The sequence below is a fragment of the Anopheles coluzzii genome, chromosome 2 (genome assembly GCF_943734685.1).
Source record: "Anopheles coluzzii chromosome 2, AcolN3, whole genome shotgun sequence".
Taxonomy (NCBI): Eukaryota; Metazoa; Arthropoda; class Insecta; order Diptera; family Culicidae; genus Anopheles; species Anopheles coluzzii.
The window spans coordinates 16,126,505-16,137,325 of NC_064670.1; the positions used below are offsets into that span (position 1 = coordinate 16,126,505).

Genomic DNA, 10,821 nt, shown 5'->3' on the forward strand with positions numbered 1-10,821 from the left:
GCAACCCAGCTCAAGTATCGAACTTTTCACAATTTGCATCCTAATGAGCAATGGCGAGGCCAGTGGCCACATTGTTTTGCGAAGGCGCGAAGGCACTAAAGGTGACCGGAACCGGAAGGATAATTAATATAGATGATGATGCCAAACCAGTCCAAGGACGGGAAATCGATAGGTTGGTTTAGCTAACATTTGGGTGCTTTTTTCCACAAAAAAAAGTCTTTCCCCTTCGTTTTCTCCCCTCGGGCGATTATAATGATGGCCCAGCTTTTGCAGCAGCGGCAGTAGCAGCAGCATACATCCTTATCGATTCGTGTGAAGGTGGGAAATGGATCTCGTGAAGCATGCATTTAATTACAATCCCTCGGGGAAATAATTTATTTTCTTGCTCTCTTGCTCCCTCTCTCTCTCTCTCTCTCTCTCTCTCTCTCTCTCTCTCTGAGCTTTTTGTCACCTTGTCTCTGTTGTGCTAACACTTAGCTGCACATCCTTCCCTGCCCATCCAATCCTGCCATCTCCTCAGCTCAGACAGTTTTGTGGGAAATACAATTTCAAACAATTCTCCTCCCCCCCCCCCCCCCCCCTCAACCACTGTTTGAATCCGTCCAGGTCCAGGGCGTGAGTGAAGGTGAGTCAAAAAATGGGGCAAGAGGAGGAGAGAACGGGGAAAACGGAACAATAATTTCCGCGAAAATTTACACCTCAGCGCATGTGAGATCGGTGCATTGTGTAACCACGCCGAACCCGCCGAAGGGAGACGAACCGACGCGCGCCGGGTCGCTTGGTGGCGGTGCCTTTCGAAAGAGGTTTGCGTGTGCACGACCGCTTGTGCACGTAACGTATACGTGCAGGTGGCCCCGCGCGGTGGGAGTTGTGTCAGTTCAGCAAGGCGGGGTTCGGGGAAGGGTGTCTCTATCGACCGAAAAAAGCGTTCCCTGCAAAACATCTTGTGGTTATGGGCCGTTGGTTTTGCTACCTTGCCTTGTATTTTCTATATTATAACCCCTCTCTTCCCTACTCTCTCTCTCTTTATCTCTCTCTCTCTCTCTCTCTCTTTTTCTCTCTTGCTCATTTTTGCTTCCCTTCAGCACCCGCTTTATGACCTTTCTTCCTGCCCTGAGGGGTTTGGAAACCGCAAATTCTGCTAACTCATCTTCATTGCGAAGCGATTCCCGTTAACGCGGCTGTGGAGTGGAGTTCGGGGGGCGATCGGGCATCAAAAAGGTATGTGTGTGTGTGTGGGTTTGAGCAGTGAAAACGCGAAGCGCTCGCGGTGTAGCTGTAGCAATCCCTTTCTCCACGTGGTGCCCCAGTGTACGGGGACGGTAATTGCGCGCGGACTACGCGGTCGTGTGTGTGTGTGTGTGTGCTTCGATGTGTATCTGCCAGCACTTTCGTCATCGTACCCACAGGGTACGACTCCTAGCCCCCCCCCAACTTCCCTACTAATAAGATACAGCCGGGTAATGGGCAACCGTGTACTTGCGGGCGCATGTGAAATAGTTCATGGAGGCGCCCAGTCCCGGACGTGCCGACGGCAGGGACACACACACACAAAGAGTGGGGCATTGGAGGGTTTTGGGGCAGGGAGGACAGTGAGATAAATAATAAAATCAACAGCAATGGCAAATAACGAAAAAGAAAAAAACCAACATGCCATGCCCGCGCCCGTGCCACTAGAGCATTGCCACCGGGCGCGACCACCATAAGAAGAAGAGGGAGCAGAGTTTTGGAGGTAAGTAAAAAGGGGGGGGGGGCGTATAGATGGCACGAGAGCCGTGAGGTGCTTGAGAAAACAACACACTTACCCTTAATAAATCCGTACTCGTGCCGTATCCTCACAAGTACATCCTTCCATCTCGATGAGCTTTTGATCTGATTTCTTGTCCTCGCGTGTGTTCCTTTCTCCTCTCTCCTCTCTCCTCACTCTCTCTCTCTCTCTCTCTTTTCTTATTGCTTTCTCGTAATAGTGTGCCTCCTTTTCGGTGTCACGGTCGATTCCGTTGCCTTAACGTGTGTTCGACGTGCGCCTCAGTCCCTCGATTACGACCGGGGTTTTCCCGATGTCCTGATGGCAGCAAAAAAACGCACACACACACACACACACACACACCAGGTTGAAGATAGGTTTCGAGGCACAATAGAGCACTGGTCTGTTTTGGGGGGAGGAGGGGAGTCCGCTTTTTACCCCGTTCTACACTGCATCGACAAATGCGGTCTCATCACCGTCAAGATCATGATCAATCACTAGCGGCTCGCTGGCGGGAAGGGGTGGGGGCTCCGCCTCTACCACTCGGCCTATTGTTGTGACCAATATTGGGGGGGAGGGGACAGTATTGCTTTAGTGCACACTTTTTAACTGCGGACGATGGTGGGCGGTTAAGATGGGCACTGCTAAGAACGGGCCCGCTCCTTGAGCACTCATCTCACGCTCGGCCCCGCGCTCGATATCGATTGTTTCGCGCACTTTTTGTTGTTGTTTTGTTTTTGTTTTTTGTTTGCTTTCGCTCCGGGTGATCGTTTATCCGGGCGCGTACGTTCGCGTGTGTGGACAAGTGGATGGGTGGGTGGGCGGGCGTTCGTCGTTCGATAGTCGGCGGCGATGGACCACGCGATTTGACGCGCAGGTTTGACACGTATACAACAACAGAAGAAAAAAAAACGGCGAATTTGGAGGGCTTGTTGGGGTGGTTCAAAAGAACACGGCACGGAAGGAGAAGAAGACGAAGAAGAAACAATAGAGCACACACTGACACACAGACGGAGACACGCGCGCGCTCTAGAACACACACAAACACTGTAGATATCTCGAGTTCGATCGATTTCGTTGGTGGGCGTTGGTGGATGGGAGGTGGAGGTGTCGAGCACAAGGGAAGCTGGAGGGGGAGCTTTTTTGTCCGTGTTTATGGTTAAACGGTTGTTAGATAACCACAGCTGGGACCCACAGGCGGACCTGTATCGCGGTGGGTGAAATACTAGTACTAATACTGCACAAATCCAAACAAATACGTATTTTTAATCCTTTTTTTTTTTGTTTTCTTATTCGTATGTTTACTTTTGTTTCGTTTTTTGGCTAGACCGAACTAGAGCTGCTTTTGGTCTTGTTGGATTGCTTTCACACGGAGGGCGGTTTTTTGCTGTTGTTGGTTTGCTGTTCGCGATCACCACACAATCGCGGACGCAGAAAAGGCAGCACACACACACGCACGAACGTTAGAAGGCGACTATAGGAAAGTAAGAACACGCACAGATACACACACACACACACACATACACGTGAACAACACAGGGGGGGGAAACGCAAGCAGCTCGAGCGACACAAATCGGCAATCACTCTCCTGTGGGAGGCATTTCTCTATCACAATGATGTTGGGGGCGCTTTTGTTGTTGTTGCTGTTGCTATTTTATGCTTATTACACCGTTACTGTTGCGTTTGCGTCTGCCGATTAGAACACACTATCCCGCGCTGAGCGTTGGGAGCGTTTGCTAGGCGTTAGGGGGTTTGTAGGCAAGAAAGCGGCAGCTCTAACACTAACAGGGAAGCTGGAGGGAGGGAGCGCTTAGTTGCATTAATTGGTGTTGTTTGCTAGTGTGCAGCTCTACGTTTTTGATTAAACTTGCACCATTCACAATTCACACTTTGCAGCCATGTGTATGTTTGTGCTTTTCGTGCTGCTGTTTTCCTTCTTCACTGAACACACACACTGCTGCTGCTGCTGCTGCTGCTCGTAATCGATTTTCTTCCCCCGCGTTGGGCGCGATTGTTTTGCGCGTTTGCGAATCGCTGGCACCTGCAATAAACACACACACACACATACGCACGTGTTTCAGTAAGGAAGTAGTAGGCAAAATTCGACTCCCTTCGCCACTCCTAATTAGCCCAACAGTTTAAACGTGGAGAGCATTCCCATTGCCGGGTAGAGTACGCCACGGTAGCCAAAAAACCAATGGCAGCTTCCATTGCTACCGGCCCCCCTCATACCCTCTCTCTCTCTCTCTCGCCTTTGCCTTTGTTTTGTGACGCACCCGTATCGTCCCCTGCAAACACGATTTTCCCCGACCCCGATCCTGCCAAGCGCGTGTTTAGTGTCGTGTGTGCAATTTTGATGCTGCTGCTGCTGCTGCTGTTACTACTCCTTTACAGCCCTTGCTCAGCTAAGGTTTTGTTGAGGCAATCCTTGTATCACACACACACACACACACACACACACACACACGCACACACTCACACACATTCTGCCACCATCAAACAAACATCGCTGCTGCGTACACGCGAGAGGTCGAAAGGGACTGCAGACACAAAGGGGCCGCACCACGTTGGGGATTTTTTTGTTTTTGTGGGTGAGCGGCAAGTAGGGGAGAGGCTCACGGTGAGGCTCACGTTCGGAGAGAAAGGACGTCGACGACAAGGACCACCACCACCACCACCACGACAACGGCCGATGACGACGACGACGACGACGGGTTCGGTTCGGTTACGTAACGATATTGACAGATATGTATCTTGTGTAAGATTTCCGATACCTTTACACTGGCCGTTGTTGCTGTCGTTGTTGTTATGCTGTTCTGCTGCTTTTCTCGATGAGAAGAGAGGGGTGGATGGGGGGGGGGGGCGGGGTTTGGAGGTGAAGGATAGCCAAACTCTACGCGGCACACTGGTTCGCACTGTTTCGCTTTCCGCTGTATCTTCCCGTGTATCACGGTTTCTGATAAAAAAAACGATTCTTCTAAATCGATCGATGCGAACGAACCACCGGAGCAGGCCTTAACACTACAGACTCCAGGAATCGTGTAGGTGAAGAACAACAACAACAACAAAACCAGGGAAAAGTGTGGCAACATGAGAACATGCACGTGCACACACACACACACGCACACACACACACACACACACACAGATGGGAGGAAGTGTTTTTCTTGTTCTTTTTCTTCTTTTTGTTGTTGGTGAGCAGGTGGGAGAGAGTGTAAATGTTTTACCACCGTTTCGAGATTATGCAAACTTTCCACTTTCCAACGCACAAGCACCACCGCAAACCGTCGGGGGGGGGGGGGGGGGGATGATGGTGAAAAAGCCCGCTGTCCGTGACGGAGAGGGGCTACATGCAAGGGGTGCGGGGAAAGGAAGGGATCCCCCTCCCATTTGGGTGGGCGGCCGAGGGCGGGAGGTGTTTTTTGATGATTGTGTAAGAGCCTCTGTGGTGGTGGTGGTGGTGGCCACGTGGCCGACGGGTGGGCAGGGATACGTGCCTTTTCCACGAACGGGTTGAGCCGCATGTGTGTGTGTGTGTGGTTAGTGGTCGGTGGCCTGTTTTTTGTTTTTTGGTGTTATGATTTTTCGGGATCCTGTTAGCATCCCCTCTTTCCCTCCCAGGTGGGCACTAAAAGTTATGGCGCGTGTGTGTGTGTGTGAATGATTTTAACACTTTCGCCATGTTTCGCCATTTGTCTGCCTTGTTAGGTCTCCGATGGAACGCTGCAAACCAGGGGCGATTTGCTAGGTTATTGTACAACCTTCACTATTCTACACACACACACACACACACTCGTCGCCCGACGCTCTGCTCTGTCCTAGCTACGGCCAGGTGTACAGCTGTTTTTCGCTTTCGCCGCGAGACTGGTCGGGGACTGTGTGCAGCTTCACCGCAAGGACACACGCACCTGTACATGTGTATGTGTATGTGTGTGTATGTGTGTGTGCGTCTGAGGGAATGGTGCGGCGTATGCTAAGGCTGATCGGTCACTGATGTTGCACATTATGCACAACTATCTTATAGTTACCAATTGCAAAGATTTCTCACCATCACCTTCCAATCAGACGGCAATTTGTGTGTGTGTGTGTGTTTTTCTATTTTTCTATTCACTACTAGTTGACCATTTAGTTGCATTTTCATCACATGCATGGGTGAGTAGAGGCCGCGGATGTAGGATAAAAATTAGACAACGAACGATTCGAACTAGAAGGACCTCTTTTTTCGAAGGTTTCAGTCAGCATACACACACGCACACAAACACACATACCCCGCGCTAGGGGAGGACTGCTGGAAGGGTAGCTGGCCCATGTGCGCGCCCATGTAACAGGAACAATGGGTTGGGTGGCCCCCCTTCGAACGGCAAAAAGTGCGAAAGAACCTCGCGTGCTCCTGTGCACCAACTCCCTTCCCCTTTTTTTTCTCACTCCCAAAACGATGGCGGGTATCACGTAATCACAGGCGGGTTTTCCACTCCCCCAGCGTCCCCCAGCGACGTTTGTCTGGCTGAGCAGAGACCCCTTTGCAAAGTGGGGAAGCTTTTGCGGCCAGTGCCAGCCACTACTAGCCATTCTGGACACGCACTCGGTTCCTGGTTCACTATTTCCCACAGACTCACTCACGCAGGTCGTATGGTTTGGCGAGGGCAAAGGATATGCCGCGATCGGTGCAGTTTTGCAAATACGTTCCTCCGTTCTTCCGTGGTGCTGCTGTTTGCTTTAGCGTGGCCAGCAGTCACACACATTCACACAGGGCCCACCTTTCCTGGTTTGACGGAGGGTCCCACCGAACCGAAAACAGGAGTAAAAACTCAAGAACAGCACTCGCGCTCCTATGACCAGCAGCGGCAGGCCGTAGAATGCATAACACCTTTTTTCAAACACACTACCCCCTAGCGGATCGATGTTGCGAAGTTCCCGTTTGCGAAGTTCCAGACACTCGGGTGCGGGTTAGTCATTTTCCATTATTCAGCGAAGCTTTCGCCAATGCGCATGACACTGCCGAAGGTGGCCTCCGTGTGTTTGACAAATGTAGAATGGTAACAATACTACCAGCAGCAGCAGCAGCAGCAGCAGCAACACTGCGAGTGGCGCAAGGGGAGAGGAGCGGAGGGATGAAACGGGGAATGTGGAGGGGAGAAGCGAGTACCTTCATATGCACTTCGCAATTTTCGACATCTTTTTTTTCGGGGGGATGTGATTTGCTCTCGTGGAGTAGTCACCCCCGCAATCCCTCCACCCATCCCGTACCTGCATGCTCCATCCCCGTTGAAGAATGGATACAGGTTCGATCCCGAGGGAGTCCTTTCATTAAAAGATCCGTTCAATGGCGGATTGCTGTTTAATTATTAAAACCTATGTCGAGGATGTTGCATCACGCACGAACGAGCGCTAGAGCACGCGTGAGCGTGTAAGAGCTGTGCGAAGGAAGCATGTGTATTGCAGAGCGCGAATGGATGGCAAAAGAAGGTAATGGAGGAAATAAGCAAATCAGGCCGAAATGGAGTTGAGCTGCATACTAGGATTAAATGTATGTCTTAAAGCCTGACTGTATAAGAACAGTTATTGAACGCATAATTTCAACGAGCATCATTCGAACACTTTGCCATACTATAGTGGTAAAACTGAAAGAAGGACGCACAGCAAGGATTCATCCAAAATTTACCAACCGTCATCTCTTCCCTCAAAATGGATTCTGCCATCGCAAATCCTGAATCGCAACGATGGCAATCACTTAACGGCGTGGTGAGTTCCTTTTTTCAGGGCTCCACGAGGCCGCTTAGGGCTTAAAAAAATAAATTTGAGATTTTTCCTTCAAACCCTGCATACACCTGTTTAAAGCTACATTTAAATCTCGTGCCGTTTGCTTCGAATCGCGTTCCACTTCCACTCGATTCCTCTAAGCGACGTAAACGGTTTTTTGAAAAACAAAACCCTCAAAACCCTCGCTCGAAACTTCAAAAACCGTCGCAGGTACTTAAAAAACGTCACCAGCGAGGGAAATTTGCACCGATTTCAACGGTTTGGCGACGGTTTTTGAAAGTACTTGTGACGGTGTATGAGTTTTACTTTAATGTAATGATGTTTTGAAGGGCTTTTTTTATTGCTCTTTTTCCAACGCCTAGAGAGCAAGTCAGTGGCTTGAGTTAGTTTTAATTTTGATGAAATAAGCCGCAAATTAAACAAACGGTCACACTGTGCGCCTAAATGTATGCAATATTCACGTCGCGGTACTGTGCGTCCGTGCTCCTGTCAAACACTGGCAAACACTGTAACTACTGGCAGCACTGGTTTCATTGACCGCTCTGGCAGCACTGGCTTGGCGGTTTGGAAAAAGCCAAAAAAAAACAGCGTCGTCTGAATTCTCGCTTGTTTGTCCCGTTCGGTTCGCGCTCCGGGTTCGCCGTCTTGCAAACGTCGCCTTTGTCCTCCCCCCCCCATTGTACTCTGTCCATTCCGTCTGCCCCCCGTACGGGTTTGTGATAAATCCTTCCTGCTGCGCTTGGCCGTTCGTGCGTGTGCGTTGCCTGCGTGTTGTGCGTCTTTCTGTGCGTAAAATGTCCTCCAAGCGAAAGCCGGACGGTACGAAGAAGGCGGTGAAGAAGCGTAAAAACTCGGAGTCCAACTATGACTCTGACCTGAGCGACGAGTATCCGCGGGCGGGCGAACCGTCGACCCGCGAGGTGGTGGTCGAGGAGCTGCGACCGATGGAGAAGCTGCCGGAGGAGCTGCTGGCCGTGTACGACAAGGGCCCCGGCAAGCTGCTCATCGCTGGCATGGTGTCCTGGGAAATGACCGGCAAGCGGGACTCGAAGGGTGTCACAAAGATTCGGCCGAATCTGTTCACCTTCCATCGGTTCACCGGCGAAACGGTGGGTTTCTTTTGTGTTTATCTGTTTTCTGCCATTTCGAAACATTTGGCCCTTTGTGTGCATCCTTTGCCGCAATTGGTTCAGTGGTGCGTGTGAATATTTGTGTGCGCGCGTGTATGTGTGTGTGTGCGTGGCCATGTTTCTCCCCCTTATAACATCTCATGTTTCTTTTCCCACCCCATTCGTAGTACCGTTCGATGGCAAGCTTCTGTTCTGCCGCGCACTCGGTTTTAATTGATGAAAACTGGAAAGCTTTTACATTCGGTAAGACATTTTGTTGCCGCGTTCTGTTCTGCTGCCTGTGCTGACTGGCCACTTTTGTTTGCACAACCCCCTTTCCGCAGGACGCAATCAGCTGAGCCAGCTGGGCCACGGCGATACGGTGACGTGCGAGAAGCCGACGCAGGTGGCCGACTTGGCCGACTTCAACGTCATACAGGCGGCGTGCGGTCGGAACCATACGCTCTTCCTCACCGACACCGGCACGGTGTACGCGTGCGGCGACAACAAGAGCGGCCAGTGCGGCGTCGGCAACAAGCTGCCCACGATCACCTCGCCCACCCGGATCAGCTACAACGGGCCGCCGATCATTAAGGTCGGCTGCGGTGCCGAGTTTTCCGTCATACTCGACATCAAGGGAAACTTGCACACGTTCGGGCTGCCCGAGTACGGACAGCTCGGCCACAACACGGACGGGCGGTACTTCGTCAACTCGACCAAGATGTCGTTCCACTTCGAAACGCAACCGCGCAAGGTGCTGGTGTACATGGAGAAGAACAAGGAGGGCCACGTGCTGCCGATCGAAAACGTTAACATTATCGACTTTGCCTGCGGCAACAACCATACGGTAGGGCGTTTTTGACACACAGTTCCTTTCAATCGCGTATGCTAGAAAAGATATTCTTTTTTTTATTATTTTCACTAGGTTGCAATCGACTCGAAGAACCGAGCGTACAGCTGGGGCTTCGGAGGCATCGGGCGTTTGGGGCATGCCGAGCAGAAGGACGAGATGGTGCCGAGGTAAGTTGGATTAAACCGTGTCGATCGATAGCATCAACTAATCGCTTGCAAACGCTTTGCCGTTGCCGCCCATTGCAGATTGATCAAATTCTTCGACACACAGAACCGCAAGGTGATGCGCGTGTTTTGTGGCTCATCGTACAGCCTGGCAATATCCGACATCGGCTCGCTGTACCTGTTCGGGCAGAACAAGAAAACGGGCGAGGCCAACATGTACCCGAAGCCGGTGCAGGATCTAGCGGGCTGGAACATTACCAGCATCGGCACGGGCTACACATCGATCGTGATCTCGGCCGACGATTCGTTGATTGCCTGGGGTGCTTCACCGACGTACGGCGAACTGGTAAGGGGGAGTGTGCCTGCTTTCATGATGGATGCGCTAACTCAACTAACACATGAATTTATATTTTTATTATTTTTTTTTTCTTTGCACGTTCTGCAGGGGTTGGGCGATTTGCAAAAGTCGTCCTCCACGCCGAAGGAGGTAACGCGCATGGAAGGCATGAAAATCCCGATGGTTGCGCTTGGCTACTCGCACTCGATGCTGCTGGTTAACACGGAGCACGAGAAGACGAAGGAGAAGTACGACAACCTGCCCGAGTTTGTCGTCTAGTTGCGTCGGGAGGCAAAGGGGGCACACCACCACCACACTACTATCCGTCTTGAGACTGCCGGCAGAAGAATGAAGAGCGAAGCGATGGGTTGTGTGTTCACCAGCCCACCAGCACCGCACTATTCTTCTTCTTCCCTCCTTTTGGCGCTCTTTGCGCGTTGCCGCTTTGAGCCAACCAGCTGAACCGAGAGAACCCTTCTCAATTACTTTTACTAGTATTAGTTTTCCATCAATCACTCCATCGTAACGTATATGTAATATTTTTGGAAATTAAACGTGCATTTAGCTTTTCCGGTCGGGACCGCTCCGTGTGACCGACCCAGGAAAAGCATGTATTTCCACCAAAAGCATCGAGCGCATTGAACAGTGAAACGAATAATTGAAAGAACTGTGTCTCACCCCCTTGTTGGAGGAGAAAAGACTTTTAGCTTTTAGAGTAGCTGTTGACAAAACTTGTAGCATAGTAGTATAGTCCTGAATAGTGATTACGATCGTTTGATATTTGTTTTAAATTGTATCTGTGTTTGTATCGATATGTACAATCTTATTTTGTGTTTGTAAAACAATTAGAT

The 10,821-nt window shown here is 50.8% G+C and overlaps 2 protein-coding genes across 8 annotated transcripts in view; one reads left to right on the forward strand and one right to left on the reverse strand.

The window, feature by feature from the left end:
• LOC120948293 (uncharacterized) overlaps positions 1-6,695 on the reverse strand; it is a 39,497-nt gene extending 32,802 nt beyond the window's left edge. For 2 of the 7 annotated variants that reach the window (XM_040364461.2, XM_040364464.2), the window contains exons 1-2: positions 6,505-6,692; positions 1,806-3,788 (exon numbers count right to left, since the gene is read on the reverse strand). The gene's annotated coding sequence lies outside the window, so the exon portion shown is untranslated. Of the gene's footprint in view, positions 1-1,805; positions 3,789-6,363 lie in introns of all 7 variants that reach the window. The other 5 variants (XM_040364462.2, XM_049606494.1, XM_049606496.1 and 2 more) reach the window with 5 other exon arrangements.
• Positions 6,696-8,050: 1,355 nt separating this feature from the next.
• Positions 8,051-10,596, forward strand: LOC120951092 (protein RCC2 homolog). Its single transcript, XM_040369617.2, has 6 exons — positions 8,051-8,616; positions 8,805-8,880; positions 8,961-9,463; positions 9,542-9,636; positions 9,715-9,979; positions 10,079-10,596. Exons 1-6 carry the CDS (start codon positions 8,302-8,304, stop codon positions 10,247-10,249), a joined length of 1,425 nt encoding a protein of 474 aa, XP_040225551.1. The 5' UTR covers positions 8,051-8,301; the 3' UTR covers positions 10,250-10,596.
• Positions 10,597-10,821: the final 225 nt, after the last annotated feature.